Below are 21009 nucleotides of genomic sequence, written 5' to 3'. Positions count from 1 at the left end.
ACCCTGATTTTTGCCCTTCATGTTTGCCCCGTTATCATATGCTTGAGCATGTAAATCATAAAGATTTATATTTTCTGATTGCAAAAAATCTACAACGAAATTTGTTAAACCTTCGCCTGTTGAGTTAATAATTGAATAAAATCCTAAAAAGTGTTCTTTGATTTCTATTTTCTTGTTGTCATTATCGAGGTAAACGAATCTTACAACAATACTTAATTGATTTTCGTGAGATGCGTCTGGAGTAACGTCTAAAATGATAGCATAATATTTATTTAATTTTAGCATTTTAACAATATTAGATTTTATTTTTTCTCTCCTATTATTGAAATTATTTCATTTTGCATTTTTTCGCCTGAATAATGTGGCATTTTGTTCTTATTGGTTAGTATTCGACTTATATGATCTGCCATTACATTATTGAATTTTGCTACAGTTTCTATTAATTATAAAAATTACGTTGATATCTTCAAAAAGTTTATTACTGTTACCTCTGAAAGCTAAATTTTGTCCTGCTAAAAATCATCATCAAATTCGTGCCATATACCCTCAAGGGGTGTACAGGATATGATAGTACTACATGAAAAATTAACATCATTACTAACTTCCTATCTACAATTTTCCTCCAAATCAGTCTGTTACTTGTGAAGACTCCAACATTACCAGATCTTATGTTTCTATCGTCTAAGGCACTTTGTACCATATCAATCCACCTATATCTTGGTCTTCCTCTGGGTCGTTTTCCTGCCACCTTGGCAGAGAACACTTGTTTTGTTAATATTTCCTCGCCCATTCTGTTTTGTGACCATACTACCTGAGATTATCTCTGCTAACGCATTCCTGGATGCTGACAATGTCAAGTTCTTTCCTAATATCCTCGTTTTTAATATGATATTGCCATTGATGTCATCTGTTCACGCTTATAATCTTTCTCAGGACTCATATCTGCGGTCTCTAGTCTTTGGTCAAGTGTTTTACTTCTGACCAAGCTATCAGATCCATAAGTTAAAACTGGTTTAAACAGTGTCTTGTATAGAGCTAATTTAGTGTTCCGACTAATTTCTCTCTTATTCCATATGAATTTATTCAATTGATTTCCTACCATACCAGCTTTGTTGATTCTGTTGTCTATTTCCATATTTAATTTACCATCTTCACCAAAAATCATGCCTAAGTAGCTGAAACGTTTTACCTGTTCCACAGGTTCTTCATTCACAATATGGTCGACATTTTCAATGATTCTGACTATTTTCGTTGTCTTTGTCTTTTTAATGCTGACCTTCATACCATATCTATTACAACAGTTATTCAATTTAATCAGAGAATCTTGCAGACTTGTAGCAGATTTATTTAGAAGTATAACATTGTCCGCATAAAGCAAAGAGCTGACATCAACATCTCCGATTTTGATATCATGTTTAATACCACTTTCCTTCATAATATGATCCATATAGATAATGAATAACAGAGGGGATAATGTACGTCCTTGTCTCACACCAGATTTAACATTAAACCATCTTCCTGTACTTCCTTCAATTCTAATTGCTGACTTACAACTCAAATAAAGACTAAGTATTGCTTGATATTTAAGGTGTGGAATTTTTGACTAAGTCAGGGTATATGTGGAATTACCGTGCTGGCAAGTTTGACAAGCTTAGGAGATTGCTTGGATCAGTGCCATGGCATGTACAACTGCAAGGGCTGGACGTCGATAATGCATGGGAAGTGGTCAAGGAGCATTTACAGGAGGTTATGGCTGATTGTATACCTAAGGTCCAAATAGTAAAACAAGTAGGGGTTAAATGAATGAATAACACCATTAAGCTTGAGCTGTAAAAAAAGAAACAACTGTGGATGGAATTTAAAGAAGGGGGTGACCTGCAGGCACACGAACGGTATAAAGTGCAGGCCAAAAGGGTAACGAGTGTGGTAAAAACAGCAAAAGCGGATTATGAAAGGAAACTAGCTATGCAAGCAAAAGAGAATCCCAAACAGTTCTTTCAATATGCTGCAAGCAAGAAAAAAACTGTACATGGCAAAATGATTTTAAGGAATGACGATGGTAAGGAGGTCAATGAACCAGTCGATATAGTGGAGTTACTGAGCGCGCACTTTGCAAAAGTATATCATCCAGGTGGTGACATTGAAAAAATGAAGGAACCATTAGTTTATACAGGAATTGTGATAAATGAAGTGGAGGTGAATAGTCTATTACAGAACCTTAATGTGTATACATCTGTGGGATTGGATGGTATACCAGCACGGGTCTTGCGTAAAGCGGCTAAGGAATTATCAGTGCCCTTGACCATGTTGTTTAATCTGAGTCTCGGGTATGGTTTAGTCCCAAAGGCGTGGAAAGAGGGGAAAATAGTTTCACTGCATAAAGGAAGATCCAAGACTATGGTGGCAAATTACCGACCGATCAGCATATCAGTAGTCGTTGTCAAGGTCTTGGAGAATGTAGTCAAGGGAAAAATACAGGAATGGATTGATGAAAATGAGATAATGTACAGGGAACAGCATGGCTTTGTGAAGGGTAGATCATGCCTCAGTAACTTGCTCAAGTTTTATAACAAGGTGACAGCAGAACTGGATAAGGGAAATGGGTTTACGGTGATACTGCTGGACCTGGCAAAAGCGTTTAGCAGGATACCACATGGAATTCTAATCCATAAACTACAACATATGGGAATGGATATAGGGTTGGTGAGATGGATAGGTGGGTGGTTGATGGAGAGATATCAAAGAGTAGTTTATTCAGGAGTGGAGTCCAAAAGACAGCCTGTGATCAGTGGTGTGCCGCAGGGTTCTGTTCTTGGACCACTGCTGTTTAATCTGTTCATTAACGATATAGGGAAGGATCTAAGTGGAACAGTTCATTTGTTCGCTGATGATGCAAAGTTGGGTAAGGCGATAGTGAATGCAGAAGATGTCAAAGTCTTGCAGGATGACTTAGATAGATTGGAGTTCTGGGCTAAGGAGAATGGATGTCAATTTAATGTGACAAAATGTAAGGTTATGCATTTTGGGGTGAAAAGATTAGCAGCGGTATACCACATTGGTGGAACTGTACTCCAAGAGATTGATGAGGCCAGGGACTTGGGAGTGTTGGTGGATAGGGAGATGAAGTTTAGGGGGCACATTGCAAAATTAGCTAAAACAGCTCATCAACTCACTTGGTTGTTGAAAATACCTTGATGAGCAGAGAGAAGCAAGTTATTGTACCTAGGCTTGTTTAACCGGGAGACGCCCCAGCCAGCATGAAATTTTGTCATGTTGTACCATCATTTTGTATTTTGGTTTAACCAATAGGAATACAATTTGGTTGGCTAAATCCCAAATTGTCAGCCCATCCTCGTTTGTTCAGTATCCAGGTAGATACCCAACAGGGTGCACCACGAGAAGGTGAGGATTGAACATTAGGTCAGAAGCCCTGGTCGGTTCTCCGCATTCCTTTAAAGGCTATGTGGACGTCTCCTCTTAGTTATACAGCTTTGACCCTTAAGCACCTCTGCTAAAAATTGAACTGTATAAATAATCCTTTCTATTAACAATTTTTTTCTAGTTTTATTAATTGTTCATTTACCACAGCTATTGTATTATAATTTATAAATGACTTTTTTAAATCGATCCATGACTTGTAACATTTGATATGTGCTTCAATTTTTTCATGGCGCTCTAATGTTCTCGATAAATGTTGCCAATCGCTATAACCAATTGCATCATTGAACACATTAATTTTATCGTTAAAAACTTTACAAGGAAAACAATATACTGAATTTTTGCATTTAGAATACAATAACCAATTTATGAAACAATTTCTTGAAAAACTGCTAAATGAAACAAGCAGTGATGACAGCACAGTGGTAAAAAACACTGACCAGGCATGCAGGTAGGAATACATATCCATACTTGAAGTAGAAAAAGCCATCAAAGGCTTGAAATGTGGAAAGGCAGCAGGAGTAGATGATATTCAACCAAAAATGCTGAAGCATGGTGGTATAAGAGTCTTACAGTGGCTGCACTGCATAGTTCAGAAAGCCTGGACAGAGGGACGAATTCCCGATGATTGGAGTAGAGCTCTCATAGTACCCATATATAAAAAGGGAAATAAAACTGAATGTGAGAATTACAGAGGTATTTCCCTACTTAGTGTTCCTGGCAAGATCTATGCAAGTATACTTGAGAAACAGTTGAGAAGAATTGTGGAAGAAAAGCTTGGTGAAGAACAAGCTGGATTTGGGCCAAACAGAGGCGGTCAGGATCAGATCTTCACTTTATGACAAATAGTCGAGAAAGCATGGGAATATAACGAAGATCTGTATTTAAGTTTTCTTGATTTGGAAAAGGCATATGACAAGGTGCCAAGAGAGAAGCTATTCAATACATTGCAGTTATATGGTGTCAATGGGGCATTATATCAAGCAATACTTAGTCTTTATTTGAGTTGTAAGTCAGCAGTTAGAATTGAAGGAAGTACAGGAAGATGGTTTAATGTTAAATCTGGTGTGAGACAAGGACGTACATTATCCCCTCTGTTATTCATTATCTATATGGATCACATTATGAAGGAAAGTGGTTTTAAACATGATATCAAAATTGGAGATGTTAATGTCAGCTCTTTGCTTTATGCGGATGATGTTATACTTCTAAATAAATCCTCTGCAAGATTATCTGACTAAATTGAATAGCTGTTGTAATAGATATGGTATGAAGATCAGCAATAAAAATACAAAGACAATGAAAATAGGCAGAATCATTGAAAATGTCAACTGTGTTGTGAATGGAGAGCCTGTGGAAGAAGTAAAACATTTCAGCTACTTAGGCACGATTTTTAGTGAAGATGGTAAATTAAATATAGAAATAGACAACAGAATCAGCAAAGCTGGTATGGTGGGAAGTCAATTGAATAAATTCATATGGAATAAGAGAGAAATTAGTCGGAACACTAAATTAGCTGTATACAAGACAGTGTTCAAACCAGTGTTAACTTATGGATCTGAGAGCTTGGTCAGAAGTAAAACACTTGACCAAAGACTATAGACTGCAGATATGAGAGTCCTGAGAAAGATTACAGGCGTGAACAGATGGCATCAATGGCAATATCATATTAAAAACGAGGATATTAGGAAAGAACTTGACATTGTCAGCATCCAGGAATGCATTAGCAGAGCTAATCTCAGGTGGTATGGTCACTTAAACAGAATGGAAGAGGAAAGATTAGCAATACAAGTGTTCTCTGCCAGGTTGGCAGGAAAACGACCCAGAGGAAGACCAAGATATAGGTGGATTGATAGATACAAAGTGCCTTAGATGATAGAAATATAAGATCTGATAATGTTGTAGTCTTGACAAGTAACAGACTGATTTGGAGGAAAATTGTAGATAGGAAGTTAATAATGATGTAATTTTTTTCATGTAGTACTATCATATCCTGTACACCACCCCTTGAGGTAAATAGTAGGAATTTGATGATGATGATGATAACCAATTTCTGTGTATCTTTTTGTTATTACTTAATCATTTATAGTAATAATCTGCTGAAAATGATTTTTTTTTTTTTTTTCATCTTTTGGAAAATCAATATCATATATTTGTTTTGGTCCAACACCTATTAGAATCATTTGGAGATTATCTGTTATTTTTAAAGGCCACTTTCCTGGATCATCAAAATCATGCTTAAGGATAGAATTCCTAAGAGAGTTTTCAGTTGTTATACTTGTATTGCACACACTTTTGTCACTTGTTTCTTCTGGTGAGCTGTTGAGAGTTTCAGAAGTGAAAGATGAATTTTCTAAGCATAGTTTTTAACAGCTGTAGAATCTTCAGTCTGCACGGTTAGCCAAGTGGCTGTGCGCTTCGCAACCGTATGCCTGGGGAAGGAGTGTCCTAGGTTCGATTCCCGTTGGAGACGTGAAGAGCTCAAGGATCTTCCTCAGCCATAGCCAAGTTATCCGGTCTTGGGCGTGGAGAGCAGGGTTTTTACCGCAGTTTATCCTGGGGTTTTTCATCCTGCAAAGCAGGCAAACAGCCTTGAGAACTCGACACTACGGACATAGGATACACCAGAGCGTAGGGCTGACCACCTTATCCTGTGAATGGCTTGAGGTCCGATGATTAATTAACCCTCGACACTGCAAGGTAAAAGAGGGTGAAAGGAAGATGAATGAAGATGAATCTTCAGTTAAATATATGGCAGAAGAAGAAGAATCTTCAAAATTTCCTCGAGCATCTGAAGATTTGTCTGTACATGAAGATGTAGATGCAAAATAATTGGAAATAGGAGTCGTAAATATTTTTATATTTTATTCTTTCTGTGCTCTTCATTTTCTATATTCTGCTCCAATAAATCTTTTTCTTCCGTCTGACATCTAAAAGTAAGGGTTGTTAATAATATTATATTAGTTAAATTTTACGATGTGGGATATACCAAGAAATGAATATTATTATTACTATTAATGATTAGATATTAGATATCTAATCATTAATCCAAATAATTAATCCAAATCCAAATTAGATATTAGCTACATAAAATAAATATTTGATATTTGTTTTGCCACCCAATCAATGTTGCCGCTCGGGTGCGGTGCACTCTCGGGTTGCCGCAGCCTTGACCTTAGTGTTCCCCTCCAGAGCGCAGTCATTATTTACTGGAGAGTGGGTGTCCATGGTAGGTGGTGAGCTCTGTCACTGAATCAAATTCCTGTGGAATTCCTTTGGAGAATCAGAATGAGTAATTTTTCATCCTCACATTTATCAGGGTCCCTCAGCAAGCCCCAAACCATGTCTAGAAACCATTGAAACATCAGCTGAAAACAAAATAAGTGAAAAACATCAGAGGCGCCGTAATAAACATACCAATCTTTTTAATATTATTTTTAAAAGAACATTAAGTCTAGAAAATGTTACTCTTCTTCATCCAGAAGGGTTGGCAGAATCTCCAAATTCAGTCATGAAGCTTCATTAGGAGACTTGGTATTCTTCAGGATACCAAAATTCCAACACAGTTTGAACAACTCCTTCTTGCAAAATATATTGGAGGAATACCAGGTTTTGTGAGGAGCTCTGCTCTGAAATGAAAGACCAAGGAGCGACAGCCATGAGGAGAATACTTATGTAGGGATGATCAACTTGTTCTTGCCAGGAATATCATCATTACTTTCACTATACACCTAAACCCAACATCTGTAAAAGCAGCATATCTAAACTGCCAGTTAGGCTCAACATCCCTGAATCCTTTGCACTGCTTTAAATGTCAAAATTAGTTATTCTCAAACTGCCTGTCACCGCTCTGCCATCTGTACCTGATGCGGTAGTAAAGATCGTAAGAACAATGACTGTAAGACCAAAACACTGAAATGCCTTAATTGTGAGGGAGCTCACCCAATGTACTTCCAATCATGCCAAAGGTGAAAGGTTGAAAAGAAGATCCAAAAAATAAGAACCAAGCAGAGTATCCTCTATCAAGAAGCACTATACCACAAATTGAGCATCTAGTGGTAAACCCTTTTATGCCAAGAAGGCAACTGTAAAGAAAATGTTAGCAAGAATGTTAACACATATTGATCCCACCTTTCCATAACTACATCTCTGAATGGTATGATTTGCTGGCTGTGTCTCTAGAGTGTATAAAAGAGAAAAATCACTATGGGATTGTTCCTGAGGACATGCAAAAAGTGGTCTCACTACACAAGAATCCCCTTGTTTAAAAAAATCATGTAATGTCCAGATCTGTTAATATTTGCCTTCTATTAATAATAACATTAATAGAAGGCACAGCTCTGTTCCTCCCAGAAGAAGATAAACAATTAGTATACCTAGTGTCCTAGAGGGAATACAGTTTGATGACATCTTGGATGTTTTTCTTGATAAAGAAGGAATGATGGACACTGACACAATGCTTCAAAAATGAAACTCCAATGAAAATAGAAGCCAAATGATACCACCAGAAAAAATTAATAAAAACCTTTTACAATGAAATTGCCATGACTTCTGTCGAAGCACTGATGACATCGAGGTTCTCATGTAGAGGTATAAGCAAATCTGCTTTTGCTTGCAGGAAACATGCTTATAGCCTGGAAACAATCTGGCATTATGAAATGTAGCCTTCGTTCATAAGGACAGAATGGGGATGGACCTGCCTAGGGAGGAGTTGCATTGCCATCCTTGTGAGCAACCATACAATCTGACTCTCAGTCAGATCTCTTATAATAGTATGTTGCATCTACTTGTCTCCTAATGCTGACATCATATTGCAGTTACCATCGCCTTTAGTTTTAATGTGGGATTTAAAACAGTCTCAACACTGAGAGACTGTTTTAAATCCCACATTAATATAGTGCCTGAACTAACATCACGGGAACAGTTGTTGAGCATATGATTGATAACAGTAAGCTCAGTCTTAAACACAGGAAGCAACAACTTTTTCTGTATGCTTACCTGAACATTTGCCAATTTGACTTAACTGCCCACCCTTCCTTTTCCCATTCTTTTTTCGTGGGAAACTAGTGAGAACTTATTTTGGCAGTGATCATTTTCCCATGATATCCACTTGGACTACATTATAGATATCACAATGAAAAAATCAAGCAAGCTGATTGGCTCACCTTCTCCTTCCTTACAGAATTTGGTTCTATGACAAGCATAGCCATATATATATGGCTATGCTTGTCATAGTCATATATATGCTTGTCAATATATATATATATATATATATATATATATATATATATATATATATATATATATTGCAGATGCAGAACTTGTAGCATATTAGTATAAATGGGATGATAATAATATATTTTTGTTATCCTTCAAACACTGAAACTGCTGAGTAAAGTGAAGGGAAAATTAATATGGAGAGTTTGATTGTGAATGGAAATTTGTTAACATCTTTAGAAGAAAGAATAATAGAAGCTAGTTCTAGATGATGCACAGGATAGGATTCGTAGTCTAACCTAATTAAATCTTTTTTGCTGTTAACACAGTCATGCTGGACAGTGTCTGCATGTGTGGGCACTCACTTTACCATTTATATGTCTTTTCCATGTCAGGTGATGCCTTTTCACAAAGTTTATACAGCACTTAGTTGCAACTCTTTGGTAGAATTTTATTTGTGAAATGTCTTAACAGTATTGAAAATCTCAAATGCAATTCAAATTGATTTCAAGTTATATGCATATACATTTTTATTTGCTGTTGAAAATTTGCTTTACATAAATTGTTTGCTTTGTGCATCCAATTACTTCATTATAAATAGTTGTTACTGTGTATTTTTGACAACTGAAAATTTGCAAAAGGATGTTTCAACAAATGTATTTAGTTTGATATTATGTTTGATGCTACAATAAAATTGTTTTGCTTAAATGCCTGCAATAGGTTGTCTGCAAGGAATATCTTTTTCATTATGAAGTGACATTCCATTTGTCTGTAATTGTTCCTAAATATAGTACATAAACTGTAAATGTCTCTGTAGTGCATTTGATACAAAAACAACTTGTTTTTCTTGCTTTCACAGTATAGAGCATCCTGGAATGGAATTTTTTTCATGCTATAGGAACATTTTCTTAGACTTAGTGAGTAAAAATCCATCTGTTCCTGAATAAAAATGAATCCTTCTATGAATCATAAGAAGTGGATGCATCTGTTGATTTCCAGCAAAATACTATCATATGTGAGATATTTATTATTGATAGGACAGAAGAGACACTGACAAAGGGGGGGGGGGGTATATGACTGTAGGATTTGCAACATGGTGTATGATTCCAGTGATGACTGAAATTATTTATGTATATATACTGATCCTCAGTGAATAATTGAAAACAAGAACCAAACCTTGGAGATTCATTGGCAAGCCCTGAAGAAAACATTGATTGATTCAGCCAGAGAAGCATGTGGTGAGGTTGTCTGCAAGGATAGAAAAATCAGAATGCACTGGTGGACTTAGGAATTTAAGAGGCAGTCAAGGAAAAAAAGGAAGTGTATTGAAAGTTCCTGGCAAATAAGTCCACTTGTGTTTGTAGAGAACAAAGAGACAAATGTAAGAAGGCAAAGCATTGTGTAAAACAAGCTAAACAAAAGTCATAGGATGGTAGAAAATAAATATCAGGAAGGTGGCAAAATATTTTGAAAACTGTTGAATAAAGGTTAGAAATGAAGGAATGCATACAGAGATAATAATAGGGACATGAAAACTGAAGATGTCTGTATTCTAGATGTCTGGAGTAATTACTTTGAAAGATTGCTAAATGAAATAAGCAGTGATAATACTGTGGCAAAAAACACCACTAGGAATGCAGTCAGGAATATATATCAATACTCGAAGTAAAAAAAAAAGAAGAAAAAAAAAAACTGAAATGCAGAAAGGCACCTGGAGTAGATGATATTTGACCAGAAATGCTCATATGGAGGTATAAAAGTTTTACAGTAGCTACACTATATAATTTAGAATCCTGATCAGAGGGCCAAATTCCAGAGAAGGGCTGCCATTTGTAAAAAGAAAATAAAACTGAATGTGTGAATTACAGAGGAATTTTCCTATGTAAGCTTGATGCAAGTATTCTTGAAAAACAGCTAAGAAAAATTGGGTAGGGAATCTTGGTAAAAGTGGTCTGGATTCAGATCAAATAAAGGTTGTCTGGATCAGATTTTCACTTTAATGAAATAATGGGAATGTAACAAGTAAGTCATAATCAAATTCCTGACATGTACCCTCAAGGGGTTGTACAGGATATGATAGTACTATGATAAACTTATATCATTACTAACTTCTTATCTACAATTTACTCCAAATCAATCTGTTACCTGTCAAGACTCCAACATTATTAGATCTTATTTTCTGTCTTCTAAGGAACTTTTTACTGCGGTTTCCACCTATATCTTGGTCTTTTTCTGCCAACCTGGCAGAGAACACTTGTTTTGCTAATCTTTCCTCGCCCATTCTGTTTAAGTGACCATACCACCTGAGATTAGCTCTGCTAACACATTTCTGGATGCTAACAATGTCGAGTCTTTCCTAATATCCTCATTTTTAATATTATATTGCCATTGATACCATCTGTTCACACCCTTAATCTTTCTCAGACTCTCATATTTGCGGTTTCTAGTCTTTGGTCAAGTGTTTTATTTCTAACCCAGCTCTCAGATCCATAAGTTAAAATTGGTTTGAATATAACTAATTTAGTGTTTTGGCTAATTTCTCTCTTATTCCATATAAATTTATTCAGTTGACTTCCTACCATACCACCTTTGTTGATTTTGTTGTCTATTTCCATAATTAATTTACCATCTTCACTAAAAATCCTGCCTAAGTAGCTGAAATGTTTTACTTGTTCTGTAGGTTCTTCATTCACAAAGCAGTTGATATTTTGACTGTTTCTGCCTATTTTCATTGTCTTTGTCTTTTTATTGCTGACCTTCATACCATATCTATTACAACAGCTATTCAATTTAATCAGAGAATCTTGCAGACTTGTAGCGGATTTATTTAGAAGTATAACATCATCTGCATAAAGTAAAGATCTTTAACATCTCAAATTTTGATATCAGGTTTAATACTACTTTCCTTCATAATGCGATCCATATAGATAATGAATAACATAGGGGATAATGTACATCCTTGTCTGACACCACATTTAACATCAAACCATCTTCCTGTACCTTCTTCAATTCTAACTGCTAACTTACACAACTCAAATAAAGACTAAATATTTCTTGATTTAATGCTCCAGTGATACAAGGGCCGGCTGGAGGTTTTGTGGCCCTGCGAGAAAAAGGTATTAGTGGAGTTCCAAAATATTTACAATAAAAAAGACTTTTTTTTATGGAAAAATCATATAATTTTATTAAACATAATTTGCAAACATTAAATACATATAGTTATACACTAAAATATTTCCCATATCAATACATCTCTGAAGCATCAAAAATTCTATTCTCAAATTTTCTTAGAAATTTGAAAGTGCGGGTCCCCCTCTGAGAGCCAGCCCTCATTAACACCATATAACTGTAGTGTTTTGAATGGCTTTTCTCTTAGTACCTTATCATATGACTTTTGCAGGTCTACAAAACTTAAATACAGATCTTTGTTATATTTCCACTATTTCTCAACTATTTATAGTAAAGTGAAAATCTGATCCTGACAGCCTCTATTTGGCCTGAATCCAACTTGTTCTTCACCAAGCTTCCCTTCCACAATCCTTCTCAAGTATTCTTGCATAACTTTTACCAGGAACACTCAGTTGGGAAATACCTCTGTAATTCTCACATTCAGTTTTATTTCCGTTTTTATATATGGGTACTATGAGAGCTTTACTCCAATCATCTGGAATTCATCCCTCCAGTGCATAGTCCAGCCCTTCTGAACTATGCAGTGCAGCAAGACTTTTATACTTCCATATTTGAGCATTTCTGGTCGAATATCATCTACTCCTGCTGCCTTTCCACATTTCAGGCTTTTGATGGCTTTTTCTACTTTAAATATGGGTATGTATTCTGGATTGCATCCTTGCTGAGTGTTTTTTTTTACCACTGCGCTATCACTGCTTGTTTCATTTAGCAATTTTTCAAATTAATCACTCCATACTTCAAGGATATCTTTTTCTCCAGTTTTCATGTCACCTTTATCATCTAATTCCTTTTCTAGCGCTCTTTCCTCCATTTCTGAGCTTCTTCAACAGCCTCCAGAATATCTTGCCACCTTCTTAATATTTATTTTCTATGTTCTTACCAAAGTGACTTTTATTTAGCTAGTTTTACACAGTATTTAGCTTTCTTACATTTGTCTCTATATTCTCTAAGAACACAAGCTGACTTCTTTGCCAGGAACTTTCGATATGCTTTCTTCGCTGTCTCTTTAACTTCTTGTGTCCACTTTGTCCACCTTACAGACAATTTCACCACATGCCTCTCTGGCTGAATCAATCAATGTTTTCTTCAGGGCTTGCCACGGATTGCAAGATTTGATTCCTGTTCTCAAACTCTTTTCATTTTTTCTTGAATAATTTTTGTGTATTTTAGTCTATAGTTCACATCTGAGAGCTGCTGAACTTTTATTTGCTTTAAAACTTTCTTACATGTTCTACTTTTCAATATGAAATTCAATTTTATTCTGCTCAAGACTAAATTGTAATCACTTCCATATTCAAATTCTCTTTACACTCCAGTGCCCCGCACTAAGAAAACATCACTATCAACAATAACATAGTCAATGAGACTTTTGTTATTCCTTGCCTCTTCTCTCCATGTGAATTTGTGCACATTTTTACGTTGGAACATGGTGTTAGTAATAACCAGTCCATGTCCTTGCAGAAATCCAACCGGCATTTGCCATTATTTTTAGCTTTGCTCTTTTCTCCAAATTTTCCCAAAATATTTCGGTATGTGTGACAATCATTTCCTACACAAACCTATTTATTTATTTATATAAAAAATTCCTATTTAGATTTCCAACAAGTACCAACTTTTCCTTTTTCATTGTGTTAATTGCTTTCTCTAAAGCCTCAAAAAAATTCCTCCACTTTTACCTTAGTAGAGCCTTCTGTGGGACCATATGCACAAATACATCTCATTGTCCAGTTCTCCATTCTGATATTTGCCTACATTACTCTACTCGATATTGCCTGCCATGCAAGAAGATTAGCCTCGTATTTAGTGTTGAATACTATAGCTATACATACTACACAGCTATACTCTACTTTTCTATGTCTGATGTTTATTTCCTATTCTGTTGTTATATTTCCCCTAATTACCTGGTTTTCCTTTTTTCTTTATCAGCTGCCTTCTCTGAAGTTTATTTTTATGTTTGATGTTGACGACTATAGCAACTCCTTCCTTTTCCTAATCATTGTTGCTTGAATATACAAGGATGGTCTGAAAAGTTTTCAGCCTCGGCCATGGATGGCAACACTATCAGCAATTTTTTTTTTTTCTAACTTGGTACATCTGTCATAAGCATCCATGTGAAATTGCAAGTCATTCTATGCAAAAGTGATAACTGTATTCCTTGAAATGGATAAAATCGAGTATCGTGTGGTTATAAAATTCTTTGTAAAAGAAGGTTTAACGCCAAAATAAATTAATTCGAAGTTCATAAAAGTTTATGGGGGCAGTCTTCTCCTTCATTTTTGACAATTAAGAAATGGGCTGCTGAGTTTAAACGCTGCTGTACGTGAAGGATTGTATTTCATGCACTATGACCGGCGAGTCAAAGTGCATGAAATGGTTGAGACTATAGACATTTCAAAAGAATGTGTAGGATATATTTTGCAAAAGAATTGCAAATGAAAAAGCTTTGTGCAAGACGGGCGCCAAGCTTGCTCACAGCAGATCAAAAACGCACTTACATGAAAATCTCTGAACATTGCTTGGAGCGTTTTAACAACAATAAAACTGATTTTGTGCATTGATTTATTACTATGGGTGGGACTTGGATTCACCATTACACACCAGAATTCAAGCAGCAGTCAAAACAGTGGACAGAAGCCGGTTGTTCAATGCCAAAGAAGACAAAGTCGGTTCCATCAGCCGGAAAGGTCGACGACATCAGTGTTTTGGGATGCTAAAGGCAATTTATTTATTTATTATCATGAAAAGGGTATAATAATAACCGGGGAATATTATTCTGATCATTTAACCATACTAGACGAAAAAATTCATGAGAAAAGACCTAGTTTGCAGAAGAAAAAAATCATCTTTTATCAGGACAATGCACCTGCTCACAAAGGTGTTTTGGCAATGGGAAAATTAAGGGACTGCATTATGAATTGTTGGAATATCCACCCTGTCCCCCAGATTTGGCTCCCTCTGACTTCTACCTCTTCCCAAAACTAAAACTCTTCCTCGCTGGTCAGCATTTTTCTTCGAATCAAGAGGTGATTGCAGCTGTAGAGGGGTTATTTGCAGATCGTACTGAGAACCACTACAGGGAGGATGGGATAATGGCACTGGAGCATATCTGGTATAAATGTATTAGTCTTAAGGGAGATTATGTTGAAAAATAAAAATAATTTTGAAATTATAAATTCATTTTTTCATTATTGGGCCAAGAACTTCTTACAGAAATAAACCATCTCAAAACTTCTTTCAAAGTTAATGGATATTCCAAGAGAATCATTGAAAAATTCCTTCTTAATCCTCCTAGACATTGCTCAGAAGAAACAAATAGATTCAAAGACAATATATCTATTCCTTACATAAGTACAGTTTTACAGTTTCAGTTAGCAAAAGTTCTAAGAAAATACAATATCAGAACTTTGTTCACTCCACTTCCAAAAATCCGTTTCTTAATAAGCCACCCGAAACCTTGTCATCATCATCTTAAATACTTGGTGTATATAAAACATTGTGTGATTGTGATATTCCTTATTTTGGGCAGACAGACAAATCTGTCGAATTGCATATGGAAGAACACGAGGGACATTACTTACAAGAGACAGCGAGCCAGTGCATTATCAAGTCATATCCTTTTCTTGGCTAATCCTAATGATGAAAGCCAAAGTCACAAATTCTGCTGGGAAAAATCTACTAACATCTTCCATTGCAATGATGAACTAGAGAGAAAAATCGTGGAATCTAGGGAAATCATCTTCAATCCTGTTCATCTAAATAACAACTTGAGCTACAACCTCCCAGATAGTCATTCAGCTGTAATCATGTACTGGCGTTCACGAGATGCTACTAGCACACACTTTCCCAACAATACAGCAAACGAAAGAACAGCTTTAAATACAACCACAACGTTTTAATGTCAATTATGTATAGAGAGACTCTATGTTGTTCATAGTTTATTTAAGCTTCAGTGTTTTAGTGATTTTTCTTTTTTCTTTCTTTTATAATGTCACTTGATGAAGGCTGTTACAAGTCGGAACTAGTCGTGTTTTTATATTAAAACCTTTTTACTTAAATCTCGGTTTTAGTCATTCAATTCTTTTTTAAAAAATATGTATGTTAACCGAGTCAATGATCATTCTTTCATATATATATACAATTTCTTATTTGTATGTTTATTTTTTATATAGTCTGGAAACTCTGCTATAGCAATCAAACATGGAAATTTTTCATTCAATCAATTCAATTTCAACCCTCCAGTAAGCAGAACAGTGGTCTTGCACTTTACAATGAAATTCATCATCTCTCAAAGGACATTCACAAACATCCATATGCACATGGAGATGCAAACCCTGAGCCATGTTGGTTGGAGAGTAGGTATGTTAGCCACTCAGCCAACCAGGGTGACAATTACTTTTCTTTAAAAATTACTTTAAAAATGTTAAATGAAACAAGCAGTGAAAAAACAGTACTAAAAATAGTAGAAATGAATTGCCATCAGGAGTATGTTATTTGAAGAAGCAGCAGCTATCATATACCTGAAATGTGTAAAAGCTGCTGGAGTAGATGATGGTTGACTAAAATGCTCAAATATGGAGGTATAAAAGTTTTACAGTGGAAGATCTGCATTATTCAGACATAGTCTTAAGGTTGAATTCTGGTTGATTGGATTATAGCTCTTACATATACTCTCTGCTGAGAGTACATGTAAGATTTATACAAGCATACCCTAGAAGAGGCTAAGAAAAATTGTGGAGGGAAAACTTGGATTCTGGTAGGGGTTGTTATAATCAGATTTTCATTCTATGGCCACTAGTTGTGAAATCAATTTAATATAACAAGGATTTGTATTTAAGTTTCATACAGTTGGAAAAAATGTAAAAGAGAAAAACCTTATCAGAACAGTACAATTTAAATAGATAAACAGAACATCGTACATAACAATACAATCTATATGTAATTTGTAAGTCAGTACTTATTCCACAAGTTAAAAATATAAAAATGAATTAATTTAAAGTTAAAAAGTTAATAAGGTATTTTTTTTAAAGTAGTTAAACGCTTGTTTATTTTTGTATATTGCAAGCAAGATGTTTGGCAATGTGATTTTAATATTTTAGTCACTGAAGTCTTGTTATTTACATGTAAAATAAATTTGTTCAAATTAGATATTAGTGGTTAGTTATAATTTTGTATGAGCTGTCAAGTATTGTCAGTTGCGAGGGAAGCAAGAGTTACCACTGTAATTCATGTTGCAAGCATAATTAAATGAGCTTTCCTCAGTCCATAAAGGATTATGAAATGACAAACTATTATAATTTCTGGCTGTTTCATTATGAAATTATAATTACATAAACTTTTCTGAACTGTGAAAAAAAAAAAACTTTGTCACTTTAATCCCAGCACTAGAAAGCAGTAATAATGCTACATGATAGTGGATTTGAGTGGAAGTTTCTCAGTTGCATTCGATAATGTTCTTTTCACTTCTGCACATGCTCATGAAAGTGAAAAGAACACAATCGAATGCTGCCAAGCATTGAGTTGGTCCACGGAAGTAGAAAAGGAACACAGCAGGAGTAAACTGTGGAGTTTCTGTTTCTTCATTATATGAAGACTGAACAGAAATTAGAAGAAAAGTTAGAAATAGAAGACAAACAGAGGATGCCCATGTTATAAGCAGATAAGCGAAGTTTTTGTAGTCCTTAAACCATATAGAATTTATTTCAGTTAAAGCTGAAAAGGAACTTTATTGATTTCCAGTTCATATAGAAAGGGCCTAGTAAAGTTTTATTTAGGATTCTCAGTCTGATATGTGATTTCTAACAGTTAATGTTTTTAGTTATTTCTTCAGAAGCTTTCATATGGAAGGCAGGGTTGTTCTGAAGTGTTGATAAGGTTCTAAGGAGAAAGTTGAACTTTCATATAGAAGGTTAATTTATTCTAAAGTGATGAGCTTTTAGTAGTTTATTCATTAGAGCTTGCTGCTACTTTCATGTAGAAAGTGAAGTTATAGAAGTGTTAGATGAAGACAAGATATGTTTTCTTCAGTGTACTGCAATTTAAGATGCAAGAAGAATTTTCTTTCCTATGTTGCTGTCATATAGAGAGCAGTTTTGTGTTAGTCTTTCCTGTGTGAACTTAAAAAGGAATAAAAGTTCTGTAGGAGACTAAAACTCCAGGAGTTCTGTCCATGTAGGATAATAACTGTTGATTATGTGACTGAAAGGAGGTCGTGCACATTTAAGTGGTTTTCTAGTTGTGAATTGAAGACTATACTGGCACTTGCATAGCTGGGTAGTTGATTTGATGTTGTATATATTTGCATTTTTTTATAAATGAAAGATTTTTATTTCGTTACATGAGTGTAAAGACTTGATCTCTTAATGGGTTTAATAGGTTAATTTAAGAGTCAGGTTACATGTGAAATATCCTGGGATACAAGCCTGTGTGCAAGGTTTACTAAGAGTTTAGTTTCAATGTTTTCTTTTTATTTTGAATTTAAAAGTTTAAACACTTGGAGTGTGTGAGAGAAGTAAGTAAAAATATATACTCTCCCACACACTTACATCACATACAGCTAGGTTAGAAGGAAGTGCGGGAATGTGGTTGATGTAAAATTAGAGGTAAGCTATGGATGCACACTTATTCATCATTGCAAGAATCACATTGTGAAAGAACAAACCTGATATCAAAATTGGAGATATTCATCTTAGCTTTTTATTTTATATAGATGATGTTATGTTCCTAAATAATTCCATTGATAGTGTTCAAGATTCCTTGATAAATAACTGCTTTAACAAATATGGTATGAAAATCAGCAATAAAATAACAAAAACCATGAAATAGGCAGGGATATGGAAACATCACCTCCCTTTTCCATGGTGAACCAATAGAACAAGTAAAATATTACAACTATTTAGATACAACATTTAGTGCAGATGGCAAATTAAATATGGAAATCTTCAGCAGAATAAGCAGATCTTGTATAGTGGAGAATGAGAAGAATAAATTTATATGGAATTTATTTTAACTTATGGATTTGAGAGTTTGGTTAAAAATAAAGCAGTTTATGATCACATACAGCAGATATGAGGGGATTGAGGAAAATCAGGGAGTGAACAGATACATCAATGGCAGCATCATATTAAAAATGCAGGTATTATAAAGGAGCGTGACATTGTTAGTGTTCTGGAATGTGTGAACAGAGCTAAGATAGTGTGGTCACTTAAACAGAATGAGTGGGAAATTTTTAACAAAAACAGGTGCTTCATGCCAAGTTGGCAGGAAAAAAACCCAGAGGACGAATAAGATCAGGGTGGATGTGATGCAGTTAAAGTGCCATGGAAAACCAAAATAAGACCACCATAGCGCAATTGGAAGAACAACGGTATATTGCGCCCTTCGATTGGAATAGGCCTAAGTTTGATTCTCGTCGCGACGGGAGGAATCTTTATCTGGAAGATTTCAATCGAAGGTGAGTTAGCTGATCTCATATGGTGGTAGCAGGGTTTTTCATCCAGCATACAGACAAATCGGCCCTTCAGAACACACGCAATTTACAGACAAAAAAATTACTAGCTGTGGTGGAGGTGGGCAGTAGATGGCGTTGATGGAGATGATTCGTAGTAGAGGTTTGGTGTAGTGATTGAGACAGTTGTAGGTGTCCTCCTGCGATGATTCTTCGGACTCCTTGGAGGTGTCACAAATAATAATAAGATCTGACAATACTGGAGTCCTGATAAAGCACAGATAGTTAAATTAAAATTGTCAAGGAAGTTAGTACTACATGATGAAGTTTACATTATTATTATCATCTTAGTATCCTGTACAGGATACTAAGATAATAATTGATTATTGATGAACTGATGTTAAAATATAAGAAAAAAAGAAATGAAATAGTGAGAGTTTTGTTGTTTTTAAAAGTGATAGAATGTTACCATAAAGTTTCTTGTTAATTGGACTTTGGAACAACATATGAAAAGCAACATGCTTTTCATATGTTGTGCCAACTATGTATGTTTCATATGTATATGCCAACTAAATGAAAGTTAAGCAGTGCTTAACTTTCATTTAGTTGGCATAATTCTCCTTCAGCTTCTTAAATTAAACTGGTTGTGAATATTTTACACAAGTGTATTACATCAAATTTGTCACTAATTGTAATTTGAGATAAATTATATTTGCAGCTAACTACCTAGAAAAATGGAAATGTGTAGCAACCCTAAAAGGTGATGGAACAACAGAACCAAGTGAAAAAAATACAGTGTCGACAGCAATTGGACAACAGCCCCTAGCAGTTACAGTTGAATCTATAGCATTACATGCATCTCGGTATTACAAATTAGGACAAGTTACCCATCCTCGTCAAGTGCCATGGCATTAACCTTTAGCATAAAAATGAGATATATTTTGGTGTTACCTTCCTATTTTTTTCTTTACTTTTTTTTTTCAATAAACTATTAAATATTAACATTTCTCATTGGTTTGTATTGCAGTATGCCACACATCAAATGAACTTGTTTTATTATATATTATATACCAATTATATATTTGGTTTAATCCTTTATCCAAGTGTAAGCAAACAAAGTTTGCACCTGAAGTATCTTCAGGATTGAGGCAACTCGTGGCAAAGGTGGTACAAGTTCTCATCACTTGCCTTAGTATCCCATAATGCAAAGCACATCTACTTGCAGACAAGTGTAATGCTATGCATTAAGGGAAGGGTCACTACCCAGACTGATTTCAACTTTTATTGAGGTCTCATCAGTGGGAGCCAGACCCAGAAGTGGTGATACTAAGGTGGAAGTAATGGAGAAGTCATATTTCCATATAATTGGTAGCAGAGCCAAATGAAAAAACTTCCATTAACTTATCTCTAATCCAGAGAATTTTAATAATAAGGTGTGACAAATTTTGGCAACTGGTATATGGAAATATGACTTCTCCATTACTTATGATGGCTATTGTGGTAATGATTCAGTGCCCATATAAATAATTATTATTAACATCTGACACTATCACACACAAAACTCATCCAACCATGCCTTAAACTGATTCAATTTGTCTACATTCGCAACAGACGCACTCAGGTTACACATTCCACTCACTAACCAGTCTCCATGCAAAGAACCTGCTCCTTACTCCTCTGCTCACACCCTCCTTATACAATTTCCAGGAATAGCCTCTTGT

At 35.2% G+C, this 21009-nt stretch overlaps 1 protein-coding gene across 2 annotated transcripts in view; it reads left to right on the top strand.

Annotated features, from left to right (window-relative positions):
* Nup44A (nuclear pore complex protein Nup44A) overlaps nucleotides 1-20295 on the top strand; it is a 114014-nt gene extending 93719 nt beyond the window's left edge. For both annotated transcript variants that reach the window (XM_090408060.1, XM_090408061.1), the window contains exon 9: nucleotides 20007-20295. In XM_090408060.1, the coding sequence (XP_090264186.1) occupies nucleotides 20007-20203 (197 nt within the window). In that variant the 3' untranslated portion in view covers nucleotides 20204-20295. The remainder of the gene's footprint in view (nucleotides 1-20006) is intronic.
* The last annotated feature ends 714 nt before the right edge of the window (nucleotides 20296-21009 follow it).

This window comes from Typopeltis vanoorti, chromosome 18 (genome assembly GCF_054136105.1).
Source record: "Typopeltis vanoorti isolate ZY-2024b chromosome 18, IOZ_Tvanoo_1.0, whole genome shotgun sequence".
Classification (NCBI taxonomy): domain Eukaryota; kingdom Metazoa; phylum Arthropoda; class Arachnida; order Uropygi; family Thelyphonidae; genus Typopeltis; species Typopeltis vanoorti.
Note: the sequence above shows the minus strand (reverse complement) of the source record. Positions and strands in the feature narration are given on the sequence as shown.